Source organism: Venturia canescens, chromosome 1, assembly GCF_019457755.1.
Source record: "Venturia canescens isolate UGA chromosome 1, ASM1945775v1, whole genome shotgun sequence".
In the NCBI taxonomy this organism is placed as follows: Eukaryota; Metazoa; Arthropoda; class Insecta; order Hymenoptera; family Ichneumonidae; genus Venturia; species Venturia canescens.
Genome location: NC_057421.1, coordinates 8,457,382 through 8,484,015, shown reverse-complemented (window position 1 = coordinate 8,484,015; position 26,634 = coordinate 8,457,382). Strand labels below are relative to the sequence as shown.

The 26,634-nt window shown below is 38.4% G+C and overlaps 4 protein-coding genes across 10 annotated transcripts; 3 read left to right on the top strand and 1 right to left on the bottom strand.

Moving 5' to 3' along the window:
• Positions 1-3,455: 3,455 nt before the first annotated feature.
• On the bottom strand, positions 3,456-6,895 carry LOC122405958 (uncharacterized). 3 transcript variants are annotated; one of them, XM_043411059.1, is made up of 4 exons: positions 6,780-6,895; positions 4,738-6,395; positions 3,868-3,912; positions 3,456-3,702 (listed from the first exon to the last, which is right to left on the bottom strand). In XM_043411059.1, exons 1-4 carry the CDS (start codon positions 6,892-6,894, stop codon positions 3,601-3,603), a joined length of 1,920 nt encoding a protein of 639 aa, XP_043266994.1. In that variant the 5' UTR covers position 6,895; the 3' UTR covers positions 3,456-3,600. The 3 variants fall into 3 exon arrangements, with proteins under 3 accessions (XP_043266994.1, XP_043267003.1, XP_043267012.1); XM_043411068.1 differs by having other exon boundaries at positions 4,738-6,377; XM_043411077.1 differs by lacking the exon at positions 3,868-3,912.
• Positions 6,896-10,395: 3,500 nt separating this feature from the next.
• LOC122407407 (uncharacterized) lies at positions 10,396-12,950 on the top strand. 2 transcript variants are annotated; one of them, XM_043413580.1, is made up of 4 exons: positions 10,396-10,519; positions 10,697-10,985; positions 11,364-11,968; positions 12,052-12,950. In XM_043413580.1, exons 2-4 carry the CDS (start codon positions 10,697-10,699, stop codon positions 12,913-12,915), a joined length of 1,758 nt encoding a protein of 585 aa, XP_043269515.1. In that variant the 5' UTR covers positions 10,396-10,519; the 3' UTR covers positions 12,916-12,950. The 2 variants fall into 2 exon arrangements, with proteins under 2 accessions (XP_043269515.1, XP_043269524.1); XM_043413589.1 differs by having other exon boundaries at positions 10,396-10,985.
• A 1,142-nt stretch (positions 12,951-14,092) lies between these two features.
• Positions 14,093-18,971, top strand: LOC122415523 (uncharacterized). Of its 2 annotated transcripts, XM_043427695.1 has the most exons (8): positions 14,093-14,283; positions 14,799-14,839; positions 15,316-15,421; positions 15,683-15,753; positions 15,833-15,986; positions 17,118-17,313; positions 18,395-18,684; positions 18,763-18,971. In XM_043427695.1, the coding sequence occupies exons 3-8, from the start codon at positions 15,410-15,412 to the stop codon at positions 18,775-18,777; spliced, it is 738 nt and encodes a 245-aa protein (XP_043283630.1). In that variant the 5' UTR covers positions 14,093-14,283; positions 14,799-14,839; positions 15,316-15,409; the 3' UTR covers positions 18,778-18,971. The 2 variants fall into 2 exon arrangements, with proteins under 2 accessions (XP_043283630.1, XP_043283619.1); XM_043427684.1 differs by lacking the exon at positions 14,799-14,839.
• A 753-nt stretch (positions 18,972-19,724) lies between these two features.
• LOC122419188 (uncharacterized) lies at positions 19,725-25,343 on the top strand. 3 transcript variants are annotated; one of them, XM_043433514.1, is made up of 6 exons: positions 19,725-20,189; positions 21,116-21,465; positions 21,604-21,845; positions 22,152-22,346; positions 22,456-22,731; positions 24,526-25,343. In XM_043433514.1, exons 2-6 carry the CDS (start codon positions 21,318-21,320, stop codon positions 25,282-25,284), a joined length of 1,620 nt encoding a protein of 539 aa, XP_043289449.1. In that variant the 5' UTR covers positions 19,725-20,189; positions 21,116-21,317; the 3' UTR covers positions 25,285-25,343. The 3 variants fall into 3 exon arrangements, with proteins under 3 accessions (XP_043289449.1, XP_043289447.1, XP_043289446.1); XM_043433512.1 differs by having other exon boundaries at positions 19,726-20,189; positions 21,134-21,465; positions 21,601-21,845; XM_043433511.1 differs by having other exon boundaries at positions 19,726-20,189; positions 21,601-21,845.
• The last annotated feature ends 1,291 nt before the right edge of the window (positions 25,344-26,634 follow it).

Below are 26,634 nucleotides of genomic sequence, written 5' to 3'. Positions count from 1 at the left end.
CTTACATACGCACACATATACCTATCAATCTGTAAATCTATTAAGCTCCAGCTTTCGAAATACGTAATGTGAATATCGGCGATGCTTTGGACGGAGGGCACACGCGTGTGGGATCACCGGCTCGTTTGCCTCGGAGGGTTCTAGGCTTGTTTTTGTGTGCTAACCCACAGCCACAACCTTTTCGTTTCTTAATCTGTGCGCATTATTCTTCCGGATCTTTTTCAACCTACAGACTAGCAGTCAATTTAATTGTGTTGGCAAACTACGAGCCTCCTCGTGTGTACTCATTTCGGGGGCTCTGCGCATCGTGATCAATCGACGTGCATCGCTTCTCAAAAGGTCATCGCGGCACGCACTTCAACGTCACTTCCTCCCTACCTCGGACGTTCGAATCTGGCTCATTCGCCAGATGAAAACAGGAGTCAGCTTTCGGCGAGGTGGAGGGACCGTTGCGCTCCGGAAGACAGCAGAAAATTGGGGTTTTAATGAAGCACAGAAGTTGTTCAAATCGCGGAGGATTGAGGGCGAACAACTGAAGGGACTTTCGTGCTGCAGCGTCCAAACGAGTGTGGAACGAGGGCAAGCGAGACTCGAGACGGCTTCGAGCCACTCTCGGATCAGCAATTGCTTCTTGAAACTGTTTCGACGAAATATTCAACCAAATACTTTGTTGGGGTAGGAAATAATGGAATCTGGAATACACGTTAGGTCACTGAGTTCCAAAGAATCACGATCGAAAGGAAAAAATAATAAAAAAACGTGCATCAACTCAAAATATCTTCGAAAAAGTTTCAATTTTACGTATGTCAAACATGGGAATAAATTGGAAGATTCTTTTATCTTGATTGATCAAGAATATTTATGGCTCTTTCATCTTGGATGAAAATTAATACGTGACATTCACCGTGAAATATCCAATTACATTAAAGCCAATGATAAAACATTGCTTTTAAGGTAACTCCTGTACTGCATGCTAGTCAAATGAGTGCTAAATTTTCAAAACTCTTTTAGACCAAGTTTAACGTATCGATTAAATGTATTGTTAGTGGATCTGTATTACAGCATATCTTATTAAGATGTAAAAATATTTGAAACACTAGTTTTGCAAAAGCCTCAACTGATAAATGCAAATTTACACACTGACACATTTTTACTGGTATTTTTCAAAGAATAATCTGCGTTTTTTCATCGATTTTATTGCAACAAGTTTCATTTTGTTCGTCAACCGGTCCTCTATGAATCCACCATGTAGTTGTTTTTTTAACTCGATCGTTTCACTGTTGCAGCCAATTATTGTTCATTAAGTGAAAAACTTTTTCATTCATAATTTCTCTCAGGAATGAGTTTAAAGGAAAATCTACGTGGTGAATTCGTAGAGGATCAGTTGAGGAAGAAAATGAGACTTGGTGCAATAAAATCGGTTAAAAAATAGCTGTGAAAATGTGTCATCATGGAAATTTGCATCTATCAGTTGATAGTTTTGCAAAACCATCATTTTGAATATTTTTTCACGTCAATAAAATACGCTTGAAAACATATCTACTAACAATAAGTTTAATCGGTGCGTTGAACTTGATCTAAAAGCGTTTTGAAAATTTAGCACTCATTTGACTAGCATGCAGTACAGGAGTGACCTCAAAACCAATGGTTGAATCGGCCGCGATGTCGTGGTCTTGATTCGTCAAGATTTCTTCACGGAATAACGATTGAGCAACCAAACACAAGTCGCATCAAACTATTTCTCACTTCTTTCTAGTTTCTGATCTTCTAGTAAATAACGTGAATTTACACACTATAAATGACGCGAAGATTCGAACATTTTTAACAAAATTCCATCGAGACAATTTTGAAAAGTCTTTCGAAACCGCTCCGCTAGCAGGCACCACTAGCATCTCCCCTCCCTCGTCGTCGATCATTCGTGAACACGATTCGCAACCACGATTCTCGATATCGATATAATAATAAAGTCTAAAAAAAAAAACATTTGTGCCTCGAGGCGTTAGGGGTACAGCGAAAAATGTAAATTCTACTGCAGCAGCGATTAGCAGAGTGTGCAAACTCCTAAACGTGTTCGCAGCGGCGGTGGGGAATTTCAGGCGTATCAGTGAAATATATCCGTATGACTTTTTGACGTGGGGTTTTAACAGATTGAATTGGAAATCGGTAGAATTCAGCGTGATGGTGGCACTGGCTCAGACACTCGGAGCATATCTATTCTGCAACGACTGCTGGATGGACGTTGGAAATGGACATAGATATATATACATTGACGAAGGTCGGTAGTATATATCCCTACGCATACGAAATATACATAAATCGACCTTTTTGCTCTCCGCCCCCTTGGCGTGTTGCGCAAAAGGTCCTCTCCAAGTATGGGTAGTATCGTACCGCGTGTGTATTCTTTTTTTATTTTTTTTTATTATTATTTTTTTTATTATTATTATTTTCTCCCATTCCCTCTTTTTATTTTTTATTCGTACGTTCGCTGACGCGGCAGCACATAGCAAGACAATCGACGCCAACGTTCGCGAGATGAATACGTCCGCACGGGATAAAGCCGAATAGAGGAAAAGCAGAAAACGTTAAATTATACGTATACGAATCCTCGAGCTTGTGCACGTCCCTATCAACTGACCAGTCAGCATTGTTCGATTTACAGTGATTACGAAGACGCCTCGATGACGCTGGCTTTGAATCATTCGGAAGTTTGCTTCGAGCTATTCCCATTATGAATATCGCTTCGCGACGTTCAAAAGTTATGTAAACGATGCTACTCCACTGATGGACTCGAATAATAATGGCTTGTGGACGAGAGGAAACCTGGGCAGGGATACACGTTGACGGGGTCTCGCATCGATGCAGTGGGTTTTTATTGATGGAAAAGAATTTCTCTGGTTGCAACCAAATATTCGGTATTTGGAGGATTATTTGTTCGAGGAAATTTTTCTTTTGTGGGAAGACTTTGGCAACGAGTCGAATGGGAATACGATTTTGAATAACTGCAAGCCAGTATTACTTCGTTCGAATTCGTGGATTCTAGTAATTGAAAGATTTTTAGAAAATGTGGGAGGAGAAATTTTTCGTTTTATTTTCACCGATTTGTTTATTCGCTGCGGAAAATTATGAAGAGAGATTCGTTAATTCGCATCTGCGTGTATCTGTCTCCGTGAAATTCGATGCTAAAAAAGCTACTCTTTGCTCTGATCTGAAGAGGATGGATAAAGTGTTGTTCGGGTTTTAACGTTCATTGAGTTAGTTTAATTGATAAAGTTATTCCGATGTGATTCAGCACACCAAGACTATCCTGCGTACAATGCATTGCTGATTGTAGATTTTCAAAAGCAACGCACTTGATGCAGGATTGCCTCGGTATGTGAGAGCATAAACTCCGATTTCCTAAAAATATCAAAAGTTGGAATTATTACAGGAATTAAAGAGCGTAATAATCATTCGAATCCACTGTGAAAGACGTTTTATTAATCGATTAATAATTAAATAAAATTTATACATTTGAACAAGGAATCTGAAAAGGTATAATTAATTTTTATTTATCATTTGAGTGTCGTTGTTCAAAAGATAATTTTTGAAAGATCTTAACTTTCAGTGATGGTTGTGATGATGCTTGCGACCTTCGTCATTGCTCTTAAATTGCTCCGCCCACTCAGCCCATTTACTCCAGTCTTCGTCATTTTTCATTTGGTCCTGCGTCAGATGGAAATAATTATAACCAATTAGTCGTTAGGACAATTATAAATTGCTGAATAAATATGAAACGAAATTAAGCGATTTATTGTATTAAGATGGTTTATGATTATCATCGTTGTTGAAAAGAATGTCTTTAGGTACGATAACACGATTTGAACTAACATTTAAGTAGGCTGGTTCGCGCGCATCCCTAGCGGGTACTTTAATCTGCGAACAGATGCACACGTTTTAATAAGTTACTCAACAGAGCGCTTCCGGCGACGTACTTGCTACCCTTGGTGATTGATTTATTGGGAAATTATTTAAAATTCATTGTCAAATTCCCGTATGAAAATTTGGCATTGGCTCAACTCGTGATTAAATTCATTTTTTATGCTTGTAAGCTTTGAAAAATGCTTGAATAAAAGAGTTGAAAAAATGCAAATGGAAAATTGGATCGTCGATTTACAATCATCGATCGAATTCCCATCACTTTGCTTAATTCAATTTGACGCGAAGTATGGATCGTTGGGAAAAAATGAAAAACATTGAAATTCTTCAGTGACACAAAGAAGGACAACAAAAGGACTCGAAACTCGGTCGTGTCCGAAAAAAATATGTGAAAATCCTGGCATTCTTCTCACGTTATGCATAAAAATTCTCCATTTTTTCCATAAAATTGCAGGTTTTATTGGCTTGCGTTTTTTCGCGTGAAAAAATGTGTGAATTGCACGAAAGAATTCAATTTTCGTTTTTTCCTTACAACGAAGCTTCAACATTTCGAGAAAAACGTTGTACAAATGCGATCTCAAAAACCTCGGTCGTGACGAGTTTTGAGACTCAATCGACCTTTGAACCTGGCGTTCGAGCGCGATCCTTTCAAATTTTCGTTTAAAGTTGCACCTCTCTACCAATCATACAAATGAAAATGTATCAAACGATCAATAATAATTCAAGACTTTTTAGTCTCTTTCTGTGAATAAAGAAAGGAGAAAATTCGTTGTCGAATGAGCGATTTTAATATCAAGAACTTAACGAGCCGCGTGTACTTACGAGCAATTTGATGCCGCCTCCCTGATGTCCTGGAACGACTCCACCTCCAGCTTGAAGAGATTCTATCGTCCCGGGTGGCATGCTCTGATAGCCTTGATGCATGTCCATTTGGACGAGTCGTTTATATTGAGCGCGATTCTCTTGACGTTCGTTTTCGTACGAATCGGCAATCTCTCCGTCCTCATTGTTGACATTTCTCTTAGCGGTTGGCACATCGGGGCGACTGCTCCAAAGAGGTGTAAGATAGTCAGATAGAATCCGAGCGTTTAGAGCAGCTTGGAAATCTGCCGGTGAGATCGGGCTGTTATAACCGGTGACAAAGGGTTTGTCCATTCCCACAAGTCGGCCAGGTTTCGAGGGGTCGGAAAAGTTGTTATTGAGAGGGGCGCTGGCGTCATCGAACGGTTTCGAAGTGTCCGGCGAGATGTAATTCGTCTTGGGGAGCGTCGTTTGAGCGAACTGAGGACCTTGCGAGGAGGGTGTCTCGCCAGAATCTTTGCCAGCATCTTGCACCGCTAGGCTCATATTTTTCTGCAGTTGAGTGAGCATGTCGAAAACTTGGCTCAGCACGGTGATCCGTTGCTTGAATGGAAGCGCCGGATCCACTGTGGGCTTCGCGAAGAAGGCAGCGAACGGGGAAATCGGCTTCAGGGGCTTCTTGGCGCCCGGTGCAATCGCGGCTGTTTTCTGGTACACGATGTAATCGTTGAGCGCGCTGATCATGTCGGTTTTAAGCTCCCCGAGCTCAGCAACTATCGAGTCCGAAATGATCTGCTTCGCGGCCGACAGAGACTTTGCGTCGTCAACGGACCGAGATTCCAGTGGCTTTTCCACGCTGGGCTCGTCGGCCAGTGACCTGGTCAAAAAGCCGTTGTCGACTCCACTCTCGACCGGCGCAAGGGTTTTGTTCAACTTCAAATTGTCGAACAATTTTTGCAAGAAGGTTGACACTTTGTCCGTGTATTCGGTCGGCCCTGGTATTATGGAACTCGGCAACCAAAAGTCGGCCGGCACGATCGTGGTTTTTGGGATTGGCAGATCCGTCACTGCCCCGTACGGCTTGAAAGGCCCGAAGGGACCGAACATCCCCGGAATCATTTCTTTCGGCGTCGAAACCGCGTCGGGCTTCCCTGCTCCAGGGCCAGCGTCGTCGGCGCCAACGATACTGCGACGAGACCTCACGGAGCCAGCGTCCGAAAATCCGGAATCAAACTTCGTCGGGAAATTGGCAGACGAATATGCCGACGATCCAGGGCCAGCGAATGCTGGAACGAACCGAGACATTTTCACCAGTTTGGGAACCGCATCGACCACGTTCGATTGGACCGAGCCGACATCGTCGCGCTTCATTTTGTCCTTTCCACCGCTCGTGAATCCCTGCGCTCCGCTCGAGTAGTCCCCCATTTCTGGCGAATATAAAACCGGTGTCGACGCTCCGAAACGAGATGCGTATGGCAAGAAATCCCCTGCCTGTTGCCCTGTGTAATCCACGGGTCCTAAACCACCGAATAGATTGCCCAGCATCGCTGTTTTCTTCGAAATCATCGCCGCAGGATCAACGAACTTCGGGAAAAACGGCGACGCTTTTGGCATGTACGGCACTCCGATCACTCCCATTCCTGGGCTGCCGAATGGCGGTCCTAAAGATCTCGGAAAAGCTGGGTGTCAATGAAACATCGTTATCGCCATTCTTGTACTGCGCACTCGTTTCTCCCACATTTCTGATTATTTGACACTGCCGCGATTTTTATTCGAATTGCAACAAGTCAGCATTTTTCGGAGAGAACTACATTCGAAAAATGGAATTTTCAGTACGTTAAATAAACGGTAAACGAAATAAATCGATGATTTTCGTACATGTTTTTCAACATCTTATCCCAAAATCATTATCTTTGAAATTGAATTTGAAATTTTCTCTGAATTTCCGAAAACTTTAGAATCCAATGATATTGGAATCCCACAAAATGGAAAAAAAAAGAATTTTTCGATGGAACTGTGAGACTGATCGAGTGATACGAACCGAGAAGGAAATTCAATCTTACCTGCCGACTTGCCGAAACCAGCCCACGGGCTGGTGGGAGGTGGCGGCTTCGCAGCCGTGAGGCTTAAACAAGCCAGAAGAAGAAGACACATTTTGTGTGTTGTGAGTCGAAGCATTGTCTGACTGTGGATGAAAGTAACTCCAGCAGGGTATTTATACCAAATCCGTAAAACGTCTCCCTCTACTGTCGAGGGTGTTTTTTCTTTTTACGATCGATAATTAACAAGACATACGCGTCGATTCTATCGTTGAGGATTACTCGACGGCGATGAACGTTAATAATTCTATTGCTCATTACAATAATCCATGCTTCATCAGCAAACAGTTAAAAACGCCTGCACTTGTGAATTAACGATGTATATCACCATCGGAATTTCTTGAACGGACCCCCCCACGCCTGAAATTCGTTCATCCAACGCATACAGCAATTTTCAAAAGTGCGAAAGCACCGATTAAATTTATGTTCTCATTTTCTTAATTTTTCCGTCGACTTGGCCACTCCAAAATTCTTACGAGCTTTTCTACTAGAAATTTTATTTCCTCGTGATTTTTGTGACGCGTGGATTTTATTGGCCTCTTCCCGGCCAAATTTAGTAGCTCCGCGGAAAATCTTTCCGCACGAATTGATGCGATAGCTGAACAGAAGTCTCATAGAATAGTGACTCCATTTTTTTCACAAGTTGCCTATTTTCGTCATCGTTCTGCGTTGGCTGAAAGAGCTTTTTCGATAACGTTAAAATCGCGTTCAAAATTTTCGATTCTGCAAATTCGGGGTGAGGCTGAGCGACAAATGCTCTTCACTTGAACGAGAATTTTCGATTCAAGAAAAATGTACTAGAAAATACAAATCCACACCGTAATTGTACAGCTTTTGCTTGACAACCCCAAAACTAAATTAAATGAACGAATAAAAACAGATTTCAAACAGGAAATACATAAATGAATTAGAAAAATTATTTATTTTATTTATAAAATCACTTAATTTATAAAAATCCTCTTGCTCATCCAGTCGAATTGATTTCATATCGTCTGAAGAGTATTGTACACAAGTAAGAATTCAGCACATGTCTCGACCAACCGTATTTTCGATCCGCGTTGCCTGGCCCGTTTCAGGTTGCCCAGCCGGTGAAAGAAAATATATTTGAGGGTGAAAAGAAAATGAGAGAAATGAGAATCCATAAAGCTGTGAAATCTTTTGATTTCTGGTATCCTAAATTCGATTGGTGAATCGCCATTGATAAATTTAAAGATTGATCCTGCAATAAGACGACTCCTTAAACTTATTTAATTCCGCTCTCTTCCCCTGGAACACAATTTTGAAGAATTCATTCCATTCGATAAAAATAAACGATTTGATTAGTTGCTCAATTTTTGATACGACCAATATATATGTTAATGTCCCGATTTGGACTGTTCGCATAAAATATTCAAGATCAATAATCAATATAGTTTTCTATTCAAGAGCGTTATCCCTGATTGCGATATATCGTTGGAATCTTCGGTGATAAAAAGACTCGCTGAAAAAGCCAGACAGGTCTATATTTTTACGTATCATCATTGTTGCATTAATTTTATATTTATCGGTTTCATTATCGCAAAAATTTCAATCGGATTATCGAAGCCAATATCTATAAGTGCGAAACGTCGGGAAGGTTCATTAAAAAAACATATGCGAGAGTCATATGAGTCACATTTATTAATCATCGTCAGCCGTTCATTCGTAGAGCTCTACGCATATAATAAGATGCTCGAGCCTCCCCGTTCCTGCCTCTTAAGTTACATCATCAGATTTGAGGGAATAGGAAAGTCCACTGGGGAAACTCACCATTCGAGAAAGTAGCTGAAAAGTGTATTCACCAAGTCTCCAACTCCAGAGAACTAGGCGAAGACAAAAAAATTGAAAACTCGTCCCTGAAAAACAATTAGTTGAGCGTTAAGTTTCCACACTTTCCATGCAAAAGACCCTCTTAGAATAGATGCGATGTCTCGGTCCATTTACTATTATTAAGAGTCTATAATAATATTTCACAAAATTGTGCTGGCACCAGAGTTTTATGACGAGTATGAAAATTTGAATTAAAAAAATTCGGGCCTGAGGATTTTTAGAGATTTTCATTAGTGGTTCGATGTAATAATGGAACATTTTGATACTTTCAAGTGAAAAGAGAAATTATAGATCTCATCCTTACTCATCATTGCTACTGGTGATTCGTCGATTGCATATCTACAACGGAACGCAAAAATCCCTTCTTTTTCTGTGCCACGATGAGCCGAGCTTCTTCTTTGCCTACACTAACTCCCTACTTTACCGGCTACTACACCTGGAAAATCCATGGAGTTGGCCTCTGCGAATTCATTGAATCATTTTTTTGACTTAAGATGATGGATCAGTCGGTAATCACACCTCGAATTTTTGAAATTGAAACTCTTTGACATCGTTCGTTCGATTAAAATAATAAAAATGACATTTTTATTTTTTCGATCAGACGAACGATGTGGAAAAATTTCGTTTTCAAAATTTGCAGCTATCTCTCTCGCACTCACGGTTGTGATTACCGACTGATCCATCATCTTAACGACGTGATCTATCAGTTGTTCAGTCGGTAAAAATCCTGCTGCACGTTTTATTCCGAGTAGGTTGATATTTGAAAGAAAGTTACACGCTATTCTCATTTTATAGAAAACAAGGTGTAACTTTTATTTTTCTCAAAAAATCAAGGATGTCCGAGTAAAACGTGTAACCCTTTTGCAATTATCTCTGTCGCACTCACGCAAGTGATAGATCACCTTAATCATAGAAACTGCATAACGGCAGGGTGTTTATTCTACATCGGACTTCATCTTCAACTGTAACAATTTCACGAGACTCAACGCCGGAGTGCCTGTACGCAGCGCAGGATTTATGCCGTTGAAGAATTTCTCGACGTAGGACCAATATTCTGCTGGCTCGCTAACGAGGCCAATATGAAGAGCATTTTTATAATAAAACCGGCATATTTGCGTATCGTATAGTGCAACAATCATGCATATCCGCATTCGTTATTGTTAATATCGTTGAGTCGTTATGACTCTCCGGTCCAAAAACTGTTTCCAAAAACCTATAAAAAATATACGTCGAACATGAAATGTAATTATATTTGAATATTTCAATCTTTGAGCATCATCCAGAACATTTGTCTTTTCAGATATTCGCAATCATCGTGGTAACGAAATCTCCGTCCATCAATGTGTGCATGCTAATACAACCTTAATCATCAATACCTACGATCACAGATATTTGAGAGTACAAAAAGTTCGTTCTGAAGACGCGTTCGAAAAAGAAGATGTTCCAACGTAAAGTAAAAGTTTATGCTCGACAAGGACGCACGGAGCGGGTGATGTAATGGAAGAGCCAAAACATAAATATTTTCATTAGACAACTGGGAAACGGAGAGTTACCGAGCCTCGTGGGCTGGCACCAAGAGGACGTCGCGCAATGGCCCTCTCGAGAGGGCACGTTCATTTGACCCTGCCTTGTTTTTACAAACAGATCCTTCGAGTACACCTGGGGTCCAGTGGAACCCAACGCCAACTTCCGAACCGAATGTTGAAACAGTTGAGCTCCCCCCACTCTCAATTATAGGCCGAAGGGCTCCCTCCGGGTTTGTAACAAAGGAAAAGCGTTAGTTTGTATTTGGCAGTCGAATACTCGACACCGCGTTTCTGCTGGGAACCCCGCTGGAGTCCTTGTGCGTATTTCGCGTGAGTTTTATTGTGAAAAGTGCGATTTTTTTTATTTTTTATTAGGATTGATTGCAATTGAGATAAGTACAAACGTTAAAATACTTAAATATTTATGTTCGACTTATTTATTACTCGGATTTTTTTACTCCGATTTTTATTTTTCTTTGACTTTACTGCTTCAAAATTTGTGCGCAGATGGCGTATTACCTTTGGCAAAACCAGGTTTCCTCGTACGCTGATCCTTGTGAGGAAACAGAAAACTTTGGTGACGATTCCTCAGAGTCCGAGGAAGATATTCTGTCGGAAGAGTCGCATAACAGTGACTATGAGACATCGACTAACTCAGAAATCGATGACGACGAACAAGAAAATGCGACGCACAACAGACGCATTCTACAGCCACGTGCTCGAGGTCGACCAACGACCATTTTGAAGGGGAGAAATGGGTTCAAGTGGCATACTAGATCGGGATCACGACATTCAGGTAGGAAAAACATCTTTCTACAGTAGTCAGCTAATACAGTAAATTCTCCAGTTTGTCTACCATTTCTCCGAAGAGAGAGAGAGATGATGATGGTAATGTTTATTTGCCTTAGAAACCTGTTAGACAATTTAAGAAGAACCGAGCACAGTTACAATAAATCTGAGCTGGGCTTTTTCGCACTACAATAAGCGTAAAAACTAAAACTAACTTGAAAAAAAGAAATAAAAATTGAGTAAATATAAATTAAATTGATTGCAAAGTCGAAGCAAAATTAAAAAGAAATATAATAAAGAGATAGAGAGAGAGAACGAGATAGAAAGAGACGGAAGTTGTCAGGGACAGGAATATCGAAGCTTATAATTGTCTACATTTTTTCAGATCGAAATTCCGCTGCCGAGTTAATCACACCTGCGCCTCAACATGAAGCTTCCAATGTACAAAAAATTGAAGAGCTCTGGAAACTTCTTTTTAACGATGAAATGTTGAAAATAATCGTAGACTGTACAAATGAAAAAATTGAAGAAGTTTGCCTGACGATGATTCGCGACAATAAACGGCCACGAACATGCTACCGTCACTATACCAACGTAGCTGAAATTTCAGCATTCATCGGACTTCTATATTATTCCGGACGGTGGAAATCCAACAACGTACCCACTGCACATCTGTGGGACAAGATAAACGGCACCACGTTCTATCGCTGCGTTATGTCCAGACCACGATTCACTTTCATTGCACAATGTCTACGTTTCGATGTAAAAGCATCTCGAGAGCCGAACGACAGGTTAGCTCCGATACGCAAACTTTGGGACTTGTTCATTGGCAATTGTAGTCGTTACTACAAGCCAAGCAAATATTGCACTGTGGGCAAACAATTTCTGAGCTTCCAGGGAAAATGTCCGTTCCGTATGTTTATAAAATCCAAGCCTGACAAATGTGGGATAAAAATAATCACGCTAAATGATGCCCGAACCTCGTATCTGGTAAGTTTTTATACTTGCGAATTGTTAAGTCGTAGCGAATTTGTGTATAACTCAATAACAACAATAATAATGATATTTGACAGATCCATGGCGTTCCTTACCTTGGGAAAATTGGAAACAGTCCGACTAAAACAGCGGAAGACTTTTTTGCAGAGGTCACTAAACCAATTCATGGAACGAGACGATCGGTCACATGTGATGATTCGTTTACGTCCATACCACTGCTGATAAATATGTTGAAAGCACCATACAGTATGGAAATCACTGGTACCATTCGGAAAAATAAAAGAGAAATCCCAGCTGAATTTTTGCTCGTCGACAAAAAACCACCCTCCACGAAGTTCGCTTTCACGTCAGATTTGACACTGCTGTCTTTTTCTCCGAAAAAATATAAAGTCGTCGTGCTGGCGTCCTCGCATTTACGAACAACTAATATAACTGGTAGGAAGTCTGATATCGTGCACCATTATAATATCACTAAAGTTGGAACAGATACTTTCGATCAGTTATGTAATTCGTACACGACAGCAAGAGTCACACGGAGATGGCCACTCCGTTTTTTTTTCGGAATGCTGGATCAAGCCATAGTGAATGCACGCATTTTACATAAGTGCAGTGCCATAAACCGTGGGGAGGACCATGAGATTATGTCGCCAAGCAAATGTTTGGATGAAATCATTCAATATCTTGTTCGACCATACCTACAAGAGCGATTAGAAACTCTATCATTGCGTCTTAATATAAAATTTGCAATTGGTGGAATTCTCAGAAGGGAACACCAAATGGCAGCATCAGAAGGAATAAGACACTTGGATAAAAAAATTCGCTGTAGACTATGCCCACGGAGTAGAGACCGGAAAACGAGACAAATGTGCCCCTCTTGTCACAGGCCCATGTGCGATGAGCACAGAATACTATTATGCCTCGAATGCGGGGGTATGAAATGAATGTTGAATTGAAGATAGGAATGCATGTGCATTCGGTGACGTTATGAAAAACATGTTTTTGTATGTGTTTATATGTTTGTAAATAAAAAAAAGATTTTCAACTTCAAAACATCTCATGCTCGTACTTACGAATAAATATCTTTTTTGAAACTCCCAATATTGCTCTATTTTTTATGTAATTACTAATATACGTAATGAGACATTTCTGAAAATTTTATTCAATTGAAAAAACTAACGAAATTATGATTTTTTTTGTAAGAAAGAGCAGTTTTGCGACTTCACACATTTCCGTGCATTTTTGACGAGCGTTCTATATTTTTTATATATTTTATCCTATCGCTTTCTAGAGAGTTTAAGCTGCATTTTTGTTTTTGTTAAACCCAAATGGAATAAACAGTTTTCTGACAGTGAGCGTTGAAAAATCTATGGGGGCCATTGGAGCCCGTGTGTACTTCCCGGAACTGGGCTGAGGTGTGTACTCAAAAGGATAATTATATTTTTGAGTTGACGTTTTTAAAAAAAGTCGAAAGGCCCGAAAAACGTCATATTCGAGTACATAAAAGTGCGGTAGGGCTCGCGCAAGCTACTTTTTTAAGGAGGGTGGATCACGAAATCAAAATAATAAGAATTTTATAAAATTTGGTGATAACATTCTTTGACATCAAGTATAGAAAAAAATACAATTTTTTTCAAAATTTTTTATGGTTATCGAATATTTGAGCGTTAAATCGAAGTTCTTATGCACGAGATATATAACTGTATATATGTTAACTTTATGCTTATGCACGTGAACTTTAGTGTTCAATTACTCGAGAGCTGTGTGGTAGAAAAATCTTAAAAAATTTATATTATCTTATATATTTTTAAAGAATACATTTACCAAATTTTCTAAATTCTTATAATTTTGAAATTCTTAATATTTTTAACATGGTTTAGTATGACAATATTATATCGTCGCGATCCACCCTCCTTAATAGCGTCTCTTGATAGTAGATGAAATTATTGAAAATAGGTTCTTCTAGTCAAACAGTTTTTTCAACACAAGGAAATCGTTGCTTGCAGGTGTTATAATGGAGCTGTCAATCTTAAATTAGTGCATAACGAGATAAGCAGCGTACAAACAGAGATAAGCAAGAGCCGAGGCGATTGCGCATGTCCGAGAAAGAATGAGAATAGTAGACGGAGTTGGAACAGAAAGCGACTGCTTAGAATTGCAAGGAGAGTGAGCCCGCGCTACGAAGTTTGAGTACCGTGATTTTAAGAGCCTTAAAAAAAAGGGGTCGGCTTACCTTAAATTTTCATCGAGTGCTATTACCAACGGGTGCAAAAACAATTCATCTCAGCCAGGGCTCGACGAATATAAAAAACGTAACTAAAGCTAAAGCGATCAACGAAAACAGAAAGAACCGTTAAAAATGTCGAGGCGGTGAAAACTTATTTTCGTATCCACTGAAACGAAATTTTTTTTTCCAATGTAACGAGACCATTTTCTTTAAACTGATGAATACAAAATATTATCGAATCAACAATACAAATTTTGTTATTTTAAACATTTTTTAAAATTGCCAAAAAACTCGTTATTTCCATATTTTTTTTTTTTTTATTATCGAAAGAGTACACGTCCGATCATTCGAACAGAGTTATTTTATAGCGCGGCGCCTATTTACAACCACTCACATTCTTTCACATTTTTTCGTATAGTTTGAACATTTTTGAGTATTTAATAGCTTTTTGAACTGGTCAATTAATACTTGATCGCGTAATAACAAATTCATTTTTTTCACTGGATGCCAAGATTTATTTTCCGTCTGATATCGTCTCGTATGCGAGTGAGTTTAGATAAAGGTCTTGGTAGCTACTCTTCGCTCTAAAATTTTTTGTAGTGTTACAGATTGATATTCTCGGCTCGTGGTCACCGTGATCGGTAATATTGGTTTGTTCCCTTTATTCCTTGTGGCGTGACTCTTTAAACAGCAGGAAGGATCCAGATCATGAGAATCCCTATAGTTTTGAATCAATATTTCCATTTTTCTTTACGCTTGCTGTACAAAGACCGGGATAAAAACAATATCGAAAACAAAACCTATTTTATTTGGATTCCTCAAACCAAAATAGTTGTCACACCACCAAAAAATGAGCGATCAAGAAGGAGAGCTCAAAATAAAATTGTTTAGGCTCGACATTTATCGATTTTTCATTAAAATACCTTCAAGTCGCCATTGAAATTGAATTATTGATCTCAAGACCAAATTTTTGAAACGTGAATCGTAGAAAATTTGCTGCGCCATCAAAAAACACAACTTAATTTCACAACTAAAACACAACAATTAGTTTCAAGACAAATAAACAGTGACTTTTAAATCTTTTACTTAATAAACCTATTGCCAACTGGTGTTTCAGTATTCAGTTGGAGTTCAACTCAATTATTGGAAATAATCTCCAAAGTTACTCATCCTCGATAACACGCCCTCACCAGACAGTCTTCACAGTCATAATGAATTACTGGGTTGGTACTGCTCTTTCTTGATTTGGGAATTGACATTATTGTAGCAAGCAACCAAACACTGATATCAGCACATGTCCACCTAGCACAAGTGCTCAATCAAAACTACCAACACTATTTTGTTCGCCGTATTCAAAGAAATGACCAACAGATTCGATGAATGCTGTTGAAATTGCTGACCATTTTCCTTCATTTTTATAAAAATCATTATTATAAACATAATTATTATTATTAATTGTCTATTTTTCGTTTGATTGATGCCAGAAACCTGAGCAATTGGCTAAGTTTTCAACGAACGAGTGCGTAGACTCTATAGAAATTGGCGATCAGACCGTGTATGTGAGCCAAGTATTGAATTTTCTACCTTCTAATAATTTTTCATGCTCAACATTAATCCTTGCATACTGATTACAGTATGATCTGTGGTTACGTCAGCAAGATAGACCCAGTGAGAAGCCAATTCCTAGGACTGGAATTCGTAATTACCAATGGACGCGGAAAATTCATTCACTGTATGGCAGTGGAGATTCAAGCTGAAGATTTGTACAGATTCATGAAATTGAATAGCGTAGGTCTAAGTCACTACTCCAAAATATATTTGAAGTGTTTTTGGTCTTTCAACATTGCCATCAGTAATATCTCTACAATTCCGGAGCAGGATGATTCGGCGCGGCCCTTTTGGCGCGAGAACGTTCGGGCGGGAAAAAGATCGAATTAATCGAACTTTTGTTTTTTTACGAAACAACCCTACCCAACGATTTCGCACACACATCGAAAGTCTTCCAAAGAATTTTCCGCAAACTTTTATTTCTTGCATGAAACTTTTTTATTTTGATTTAAAAATGGTATTTACTAAATTCGGAGGAATTTTTTAAACATTTTTCTCAAAAGTATCCATGGGCTAGAACGTCTTCATTTGAAACGTTTTGTAATCCATTTGTTTGAATCTATGACCAATTTATAATATTGACCTCTTCCCGGCCACAAGTTCATATGTATTTGGAACAATATTTAAATTGTTCCAAATATTTCCAATCTTCCAAAATATAAAATTGAAAAAAAACGTTTAAAAAATTCTATTCAACGTAAATGAATAGCAGAAATCTTCTTGATCCGTAATCCCTATGGTTGAAAACTTGTATAATAACAGAAAAAATGAAGCTCTTTATGCAAGCATTTGACTGCTTCGTTTCGTTGTTTCTCAGTTCGATCCTGCGACAAAAGGTAGAGCGACCTCAAGTCAGGAAAGACTGACAATCAAGTAAAACTTCAGCTTCTAGAGTACGAATACTCGTTTTTGTATAAAAAAATGCGAAACAAATCGAGTTACTATTCTATAACATTCTCTTTCAGTTATTGCATGAATCTACTATGTGGAAAAAAATATATTTTCCACGGCACTGCAGAACTGGCCGAGAATAGGTTTAAGAAAATGCTGACTTGTTTTTAATATGGCTCTTTTTGTAGCATTTGCTCACTGGAAAAGCCCCTTTTTCACCACACATGCACCGAAAGTTCAACTTTCCGAAATCTGAAAGTTGAACTTTCGGTGCATGTGTGGTGAAAAATAGTATAAGCTCCACCTACTTATCACCCTCGCCTTCGGCTCGGGTGACAATTTTGCCCGCGGTTTGAAGTAGTCTACTTTCCCTCCCTAGGTATGTATACTATTCTGTAATACAAACATATTTTCATACAGCCAATTACCATAGATGGTGCATCCTGCGTAAAAATCGAAGACCCAAAAAACTCTTTGGGAAATGTTGGGAACTACCAATTAATAATTGATACTTACACAAGAGTCTCCCTGAGCCTAGGTACTTGGAATGATGAGATAGCCAATGCAAAGAAAATTGATTGGTCCGAAATTCGTAGCAATGTCGGAAACTTTGTCAGTAAGTAATTTGATTGTTTAAATTTCCGTTGCTCAACACAATAGCACCTAAATAGGGGAACATGGGGCAAAGTGGCCACCCACTTTTTTGGGGCATTTTTGAATTCTGGGGCAAAGTGGCCACTCACGGAATTCCGATTTCTGAGGCGCAGGATCAGTAAGAATTCTATGTTTTCTGAGAAATTCATTTAAAAAAATTTTTTTTATTTATTTATTTTTTTTTTTATTTGAGGCAGAGGGTGAGAATCATTTTGCGAATTACTGATAAATGTCTATTTTATTTTGATTGACAAAAATCGCACTTATAACGGACTTCATCTTCATCGACACCTGCACACAAGGTGTGCACCGATTTTAGGCATGTTTCGCAGCGAATCCAGTCTTCGGAGGAATGCGAATAAAGTTGATCGCAAAAAATACAAGCAACGTCCGCCGCAGACAAGAATTTTTCTTTTTTGATGATCTCTTTTTTCTTACTCACTAGATTTGCGCGATACGACGGACTCGTGATAATGGCGGTTTTCCCACGATTTGCCCGATAAGAACGGGGTTTTGCCACGGGTAATGGCAAAATTTATCCAAGTAGTCCGACTAATTTTTTTCCATCCCATCGAAGGAGGGTCCCTACTATGCCTCGTTTCTTTTCGGTTTATCGCAGCCTTCAATGTTCCGTGCGGGAACAGTCAATTACAACGTCTTTTTAACGAGAAATGACAATTATCGATTTTCACCACATTTGAGAGGGTGGCCACTTTGCTCCAAATTTTTTTTTTTCAAAATTCGAGAAATAAGGAGGTGGAATCATTTTTGGGACATAAAAATAAGTAAATGACCATGTGCTAACCGACAAAACTCGTTAAATTCCTTAAGTGGGCCACTTTGCCCCATACTCCCCTATTAACTCGTTCAACCCAGCGAATGATTCAATTCGTGAATATTGATGAATTAGAATGCTTAACTTTATTCGAGTGTTTGACGATATTTAAGTATTTTCAATGACGAATCATTCACTGAGTGAATCTATTCGATTTTGAGTGAATCTTGAAATTGTTTTTGTGATATACGCAATTATTTTTTTTCAGCAATATGTGGAACCGTCAGAACGAAGTTTCGATCCTATAAAAAATACACACGTGAAAAAATAATTCAATATGGCCTCGGCTCTATAGCGAACGGTTCTGAAAAAATTGACGTTCGTATAAAAAATTGTTCACTTCCCTCTGAAATAACGGGGTTAGTTTCTGTGTCTGGTACGGTGATGCTTTCTGAAGAATTATTCTACATAGAAGCTCCGAATGATATTCAAATAAAAAAACTTTGTGGTTCGGGTATGACCCGTGCACAATTGATGAATGCATATAAAGCTGTAAAGGTAACTTCCAAACTGAAATTTGGTCTCAAATATCGAGACTTTTGGTACAATAGCGTAATCATTATTCTCTCTTTTTAGAAAATGCGTGGCTGAATGAACGTCATTCACGGTGGAAACAATTCAGATTTTCTTATATTCAATAGAATTAAACCAAGAAATTATCAATATTCAAGAAAAAATCATCATTGCTTTTGCTTTGCGTGTATGATTTTTATGTTCTGCTTCCTGCTTGAGTGTAATATGAAATTAATCTTCCCTGTTTGAATAAATCTTTTCTACATACGATATTTCAAACAATGTTTATCGAGAAAAACTCCCAAACCTACTCGAAGTGATGTGGCACTCGAATAATTAATGTTAAGTGATTGTACAATTCCTCAAGAATAAAAATGTCAATTAACATAAAAATGTTTCAATTAACATTTGAATAATTCATTCAGAAATCACCCGTCACGTCTCAAACAATTAGAGATATTTATTTTTTTGAAATAAAAATGTTATATCATTAATACGATAAAGATACAAGCGCGATAACATACATCACCAAACGACCGCCGAGCGATTTCGAAGAAAAATAATAATAAACATTTCACGATTTAAATTCTTCATCATGCTACATCAAATTGTAGGACTCCAATAGAGTATATAAAAAAAATCAATCGAATCAATTGGGGGGAGCTAATAAAGTTGACAGGGAATGTTGTAATCGATATATTGATCAGCTGTATTAGAACAAAAAACCGTTCGAGAAGAGAGATCTCAATAAAACTAAAATTAAACATTTTTGGCTGTCTTTTAAAGTTCTTTCATTGATTCAAACATTTTGTTTTTGATATTTAATAGAAACAAACCTTCAAACATGAATCTCGAACGATTGGAGTCCAAAAAATCGAATGAAAATGTTGGAAGTCGATGTTGAAGAGCATAGTTATCCCCCTGGCGACGCGTCAATTTTTCTAATCGTCAGCGCCTCTACATTAAAAGTGTGAAACTAAATCACCCCTGCGCGATTCAGTGAACGCAGCTCTTTCCTCTTTCTTGTGTAATCTTTCGAAAATTGGATATTCGGGAGCTTTAGCACGAGACCAACGAGAACTGAATACACGGAGCTCGATAATGAATGCTTTTTTTTTGATTATCTGATTACTAGACAATAATAAAGTAAGTTACAGTGATATTAGGTGATACAGTTACCAAAAATAAACGAATAATAGAACGAAAAACGCAATCCCCGCCCAAGTACTCAGTCGTTCAAGTATGAGTGAAAGAATGTGATTGCTCGTGCCCTAAATCATGAGTGCGAGAAAACCCACGCAAGAGGTGTGCCCTAAGACTCGTTGCATGTGCGCGTGTATGTGTATGTGACACTTTGTTTCACATGCAGTATAAATTTCCTGCACTCGTATAATGGCGACACTTCGAAAAATTTACAATGAGATTCTCTGTGAAAAAAATTATAAACAATGTAACGAACTCTTGTTACTATAGACTCGAGATCAACTGAGGTAAGTTGTTCCAAGAATGAAATATCGTAAATATTCTTTTTTTTTATTATTAGCAAGAGTCACAAATGTAGGGAATTTTGGAACTTCACTTTCTTATGATAGATACTGTAATTTTATTGCCTTTCAAAGACTTGCAAAATTATTATTTATTGAATTGTTCAACAACCTGAGTCAGAAAATTCTGCAAAATACTGAAAAATTAAATTCTCGTTTAATTACGCTTACACGTCGGAATTTTAGTGTAAACCTGAGAAGTACAATTTTTCAGCTGTCAAATTATTGATTTCATACAGATTTCAGTGTTTTTAAAATTTTTATGAAACAAAAGGTTAATAATGAAGTCATATTTGCGACAATTGAGCAAATTGAATGACGGTAAGAAAAAAAATTATTGCTGTAATGTTACGGGAAGATAGAATCCTCATAAAATTCCTGAATGTTGATGAAACAAAATGCCTAATAGTGAAACTAAATAAGATATAAAATATTCATAAAAAATCAAGCATTACCTCTCATTGATAAATTACAAAAATTAGAAAACTATAGACCCCTACAAAAATGTTCCGATTTGAGATTTCTCACAAATTTTGTTCTTACTAAAATGATATAAAGAATGCCTCGACTATTTATACAAATATGTATATTGCAACAATGAAACCATTTTCCTATTGAGAATTCTCTTTGAATTCTAATGTAGGATAAATTTTCCAATTCGATACCTTTTGTTCATTCTATATACAAATGAAAAATTATGAAAGACTTGCTTCAAACTTTGACTCATACAGGGGTGACTGTGGGTTGAGGGCCTTCAAGGTTTACCTCACCGTTCGATTGAAAAAAATCGAAAAAATATGTTATGAAACTATAGAAACTCGTAGGTACTGAATATCATCAATGATAATTGGGTTTGCTTTATATTGATACAGAAACATGTGCCCATTCAGGATCAAAAATGATCACAGGCAGCGACAGAGAATTATACAACCACCAATGGTCAGTTAGAGGATAATAAAAAGCTTCAATGGAAGGTTCAGATATGCTGGGATAATCAACAGGAAAAGAGAACATCGGATACTGACATAATATTGAAACGGGCATAAGGGAGGCAAGACAAGTTCCCTTAAAGTAATGACCGAAACCCGGCATCACCTTCGCTCGGTCTCCGATTTATACGCAGCCGATGAAATAGAGGTGTTATTGTTAGAAGAAATAAGGGACTTGGAACCACCGCCCTCGGCGTATTCCAAACCCGAGGACATTCAGGATTTCGAAATCGGTATGATCGGAGATCACAGACTTGAATTTATTTTATTTTTGATTATGCACCTAATCAAAAACGAAATGATTTTAAGATTCATGCAAAATTTTGTAACAAATAAAATTTTTTGTAATCGTATGATTTTGAAAATAGCAGGTAGCAGGACAGGGGGGCGAATCAGCTCTCAATCTTCGGAGCTGGATTCGCCTGGTGTTCATTCGACTGTCCACTCATGGGACTCACATGCCAATTACCACGGTCACTATGGGCACGGTGATCGAAGGCATGGCTCTTCCGCTAATGTACTGCCATGGCCCGGAGGGACTCACCTCGTCCTTTACTGTGATGTCCAGGGTCACCTCAGAACGACTCCAGGATTCGTGAGACTTTTGCTTCTCGTCAGTATACAAAATTGTTAAAAACTTATTTTTTTTTCAATTGTTGATATATTATTGAGACCATCAATTGGACGTATGAACTAGAAAAATTTTCCTCGTTTGATAACTTTCCATGTTGCCCATCGATGAATCTGATACAACAAAAAATTATAATTCTGGTCCCATCGACTGAACTACTCTAAATTACCTAAAATAATAATTTGATATCCAATAAATAAAATTACCAGCAAAAACGTCTTTGGCAGTGAACGATTAGAAAAAATACTTGACTCCTGGTATGTGACGAACCTGTGAATTTTTTTGCAGATTACATCAGTAGCGTGTTTGGCTACCTTATGCAGTTCTGGCACTGCCAAAGTCAGCTTGTTTATGCTGCCTCTAGTCGGCCGTTTACGGTTCATGATTTTCGTTGCTGTGTTTTGTCTCCTAGTCACAACGCTTCTTCTCTTTCTCGACATTTCACACATTGTGTACATGTTCCCGTTTAACTGGACCAAATTGGTAAGAGTTCCTCGAAAATACAAACACCCTATTTTCGTATCAAAAATCCTGATCGTAATTCAAATAAATTTTAAAAGAACATTTTCCTAATTAACGTTTTTTTTTTTAGAACGTATGGGTGTTCAGTGGCATTGGACTATCTTATGTGACCGGAAGTGTCCTTCTCGTTTTTTCAATATGGGAATATTACGCTAGCGGTTGGGTTCCTCGACGAACTCGTTCTCAACTGACAGCAGCTGCGGGTCTTGGACTTTCGTGTGCCCTGCTGGCATTTCTCCTTACGTGGATCCATGGTCGACATGGTGACGTTTGCAAGGACCCATCCAGCGACGATCACATTCCCAATCAGATTTACAAACCTGTTACCAATTCCTCGTCCTCCGGGGTAAATATTTCATCACGCATTCTTTTTTCTCATTTTCCTTATCTTCGTTTATGGATTGGTCTCTTATAACTGTTGCTCGATACTGAGTTATGAACGAATTCACATAACACAGTGACTTCGATCAAGCAACGAATACACGAATCTCTGAATAATTAGTGAGATCATTTTTCCACGGCCTTTTCGAGATGCCGTGGTATTTAGATCGAACCTAGGAAATGGAGCAATGTTTATGATGCTTTTTTACCGATTTTTCATATTTTTTATATTAGATTTTTTAGTCAACATTTAGTTTTGAATAGTCGGGGAACCGCGAATTAGATGAGTAGTTTAGACCCACGTTTTTTTCAATTAGATCATGTGCGTGCGAAAGGGTACAGATCGTTGAGAAAATGTACCGAAAAAACGTTCCAAACTACGAAGTCGATCTAAAGAATCCAAGCTGCATTGAGCTCGCAAGATTTTTTTTCAATGAAAAGTCTTTAAATCGAGGTCGTAGTTTCATTGATTATGAGCCACTCGTCATCTCCCAACAAAGCTGCTCCCTTGTTGTAGTCGTAAGAGAAATATTGCCGGAGCGCACATTGGAAACCAAGCATAAAAAGTTAAAACCACGTGGCTCGAGGACCATTCGAGAACAACACTTTTCACACACTCGAAAGTTTTAAGAGGTACGATATTATTCCACAATTTCCACAATCAAAAGACAATTGATTATAACATTCTATCATCATCACGAATTAATCGACTCGATTATCTATCAGACATCTAATAATATGCTCGTACCATCGTTTTCCACACCAGCCTCAATTCTCAATTCAACCCAACACTATATCCATACTTTTTCATTCTAATGAAAACAACTTATATACACACATACGCTGGGTGCTGATGAGAAATATCATTCACTGAACGTAGATTGAATAATTCAGAAAATTTATCATTTTCAACTGTGTTTTATGTCACCGGACAGTATAGAATTCGAGATTTTAGCCTGAGTGGATAGAATGTCGCTGGATGTTGACTCTAAACACCTGAGGGAGAAACTACCCTGATTTTCTCAAGTAAAAAACTTATTTTCAACTTTATTTCGTTTAATGGAGTTCGATTCGTTGATCGCTTACCCCTCATAGAGTGGTTTATAATACAATTTCTCCATCAAATTCAAAAAATATTTCATGTAAGGTTTTAATTCAGAAAAAATATTGAAAGGTCGTACGATAAAAAAAAAAATTACGAGGAGAAAAAACTTGAAGCATATTACAGTAAATGTGTCTCAGTGGAAGATTCGTCGAATCCAAATGAGATTATGAGAATAAAAATACACGCAGTTCTAGCCGTGACACGTGTTGCTCTAAGGTTGAAAACTGGCGGCCCACGCTATTATTTATTGTTTAAATCCGAAGTAGGTGTTGACCAACTAAAATGAAAGCAATTTTACAGTTAACGAAAAGCGTTGTATCTTCGTTGTCGGGGATGAAATTCCTTTCGTAATGAAAATTACAAAGTACGAGGCAAAATTTTCAAACACATTCAGTTAGGGTCTCTTAAAAGTCATTTATAAAATCATTTTCGATACGAATTATTGATTTTTCTTTGTTTGTCACTAAAGGCTAATTCATTTATTAACAGAGCGAATAAAATCAGCCATGTTCTGTTACTTCGTTCTTTTTTTTATTCTGCTCGTGTAAAATGATTGAAGAAAAAATAAGAAAACATCGATCACTTCATTCGCAGGGATCTATTAGAGCTGTAAATCGATTGATTTTCAATGAATATTTTTTTCCAATTTCGCAGATTACGTTGAAAGAAAGAAGTCCGAAGCAGTCTTGGGCTGTGCGAAATCAACAAAATACAAAGCGTATCGGAGGTGGAGATACAAGTAGCGTGTCCCATCTGACAACAGGAAATGGAAAAGCGAATCAGCGCAAAAAAGATCATTGGGCGTCGGCCCGACAACATTTTCTGTCCCACGACGACGAAGACGAGGACGAGGATGGAATAGTGAACTCGCCAATGCAGCGGGACGAGAGCAATGATCTCGAGCACAAACGAGGACGAAGACGACGCGACGGTGGAGACAGTTTGAGCGGCGGTAACGGGGTAAATAATTCTAAAGCGCCGGGGAGCACAGCAAGTGGGGATAATAATCAATTACGTCGAGTGCCGCGAAAATTGCCCCTTCGGACAATCGAGAGGCCGCAACAAAATCGGGGCGCCGAGAGTATTTCTTCGGGCAACGATCGAAGAAGCAGTGCCTCTAAAAATGCGACGAAAATTGCGCACTTACAATCAACAGCGAACAACGACTTGCAGATGTACTGGGAAAACGCGGTGAGAAGTGTTACCGCCTCCCAAGCGTTGTCCCGGCGTGAAAATGCTAAAGCAACTGCCAATGGTTTGCCGTGGGAACTCGTTGCTCGAGGCAATAACGAGAGAGACGAATCTGCGGACGTTAAGATTTTACAAGCTGCTGTTTGGTCCGGACAATGGCAAGCACCGGACGATGTACAACCGTGCTCGAGTAAAACTGCCGATCCGTACACCTTCGCGTAATCCAAATATCACTGGAATCACTTGTTTTTAAGCAGTCAAGTAAATTATTGATTGATGTATCTTTTCTTCAGTATCTTTATACCCTTTCATCTACTTCAATCCTCAAAGGATTGCTGACGCATTTTACGTAGCCGAACATTTCATTCGATCACGATTCCCAGATTCGGTGATGAGCCACGAATCCGAACTCAAATGAGCAATCAAGTTCTTCACATGAGCTCAGAGCTACGAATTTTGCAACCACTAATCTTTATTCGTAACAAAATATCCTCTGAACTACTAAACGATTGTTTCCCTTTGCCTTCACTGAAATAAGTCATTATCCTTAATGGATTTCAATTTTTTTTATCACAGTTGCAAAATTCGTGAAACACCGAATGACCGTGCTCTTCAGTCCTCATGGTAGAAAAAAACGAAAACATTCCGAATGAGCAACGAAAAGAATCACGCTCAACGCGAAAAAAATCGTCGACCCTGCCGCCTACAATATCCATAACGTTTCACACATGCTTCAAATTTTTTTTTTCCATTTTTCGCAATCTTTTCCAACTTGAATTTTGAAGAAATAAGATGTTTGGCATAAATTTGTGTGTAAATACTTCTCTAGTCTTTTTCCCACGGCAATGCGCGTGTAATTAAAAAAAAAGAAACAAATGTCGAGAGTAGAAATATGTAGAAGGGTCGCAGCGATCTTCACCCCGCAATATCATCGAAACATGCAGCCCATTCAGCATGGCATTACACAAAATTTACTTTCGAACGATTTACTCCGAAAGCGGAATTTTTTGTTAGGTTTTTACGCGTTAGAATACATCGAACCCGCACGAGTGATATTGTCAGTTATACATTCATTTCACAATTTTTTTTCCTCACATACACGAGAATATGTTAAATTCTAATTCGTTTTTTTGCATCGAGTATGACGGTTGTGTGCATTTTATACAATTTTCAAATTGAATCTCCATCAAAATATCGAAAATTATGTTGCTTCAGCGAAGTTTAAAGTTTAGTGTGTTTCCAAGTAATTTCAAGTTTGTTTTCAGAGTTCTGGAAACATGATTTTTCGTCGCTATCCCTCCCCAAACGATCACTTTTCGTATTCGAATTAGCAACGAAACTTTTGACTAGATAAACGTAACGATAATGTGTGAGCTTGAGGTTTTTTGAAAAGTTTTGTAGCTACGGTGAAAATGTTCTAAACAATATTTCACTGACCCCTAGCAGTTTTTAAAACAACTTTATGAGAAATGGATCAATAGGTCGCGACTCATTTGTTGGGCTTATTCCAGAGTCCTTGAGAGCATCGAGCAAGCAGAAGTTCATAAAAGTATTGACCTCAATTAAATCAGT

Coding starts and splice junctions, on each gene's coding strand:
- LOC122407407 (XM_043413580.1), top strand. CDS start 10,697: ATGGCGTATTACCTTTGGCAAAACCAGGTTTCCTCGTACGCTGATCCT. Junction 10,986..11,363: donor ATCGGGATCACGACATTCAG/GTAGGAAAAACA, acceptor ACATTTTTTCAG/ATCGAAATTCCGCTGCCGAG. Junction 11,969..12,051: donor ATGCCCGAACCTCGTATCTG/GTAAGTTTTTAT, acceptor GATATTTGACAG/ATCCATGGCGTTCCTTACCT.
- LOC122405958 (XM_043411059.1), bottom strand. CDS start 6,894: ATGCTTCGACTCACAACACACAAAATGTGTCTTCTTCTTCTGGCTTGT. Junction 6,396..6,779: donor TGGTTTCGGCAAGTCGGCAG/GTAAGATTGAAT, acceptor ATTGACACCCAG/CTTTTCCGAGATCTTTAGGA. Junction 3,913..4,737: donor GAGGCGGCATCAAATTGCTC/GTAAGTACACGC, acceptor ATCTGTTCGCAG/ATTAAAGTACCCGCTAGGGA.
- LOC122419188 (XM_043433512.1), top strand. CDS start 21,318: ATGACCGAAACCCGGCATCACCTTCGCTCGGTCTCCGATTTATACGCA. Junction 21,846..22,151: donor TCGTGAGACTTTTGCTTCTC/GTCAGTATACAA, acceptor ATTTTTTTGCAG/ATTACATCAGTAGCGTGTTT. Junction 22,732..24,525: donor CCAATTCCTCGTCCTCCGGG/GTAAATATTTCA, acceptor CCAATTTCGCAG/ATTACGTTGAAAGAAAGAAG.
- LOC122415523 (XM_043427684.1), top strand. Junction 15,754..15,832: donor GAAATTGGCGATCAGACCGT/GTATGTGAGCCA, acceptor TACTGATTACAG/TATGATCTGTGGTTACGTCA. Junction 17,314..18,394: donor CAATGTCGGAAACTTTGTCA/GTAAGTAATTTG, acceptor ATTTTTTTTCAG/CAATATGTGGAACCGTCAGA.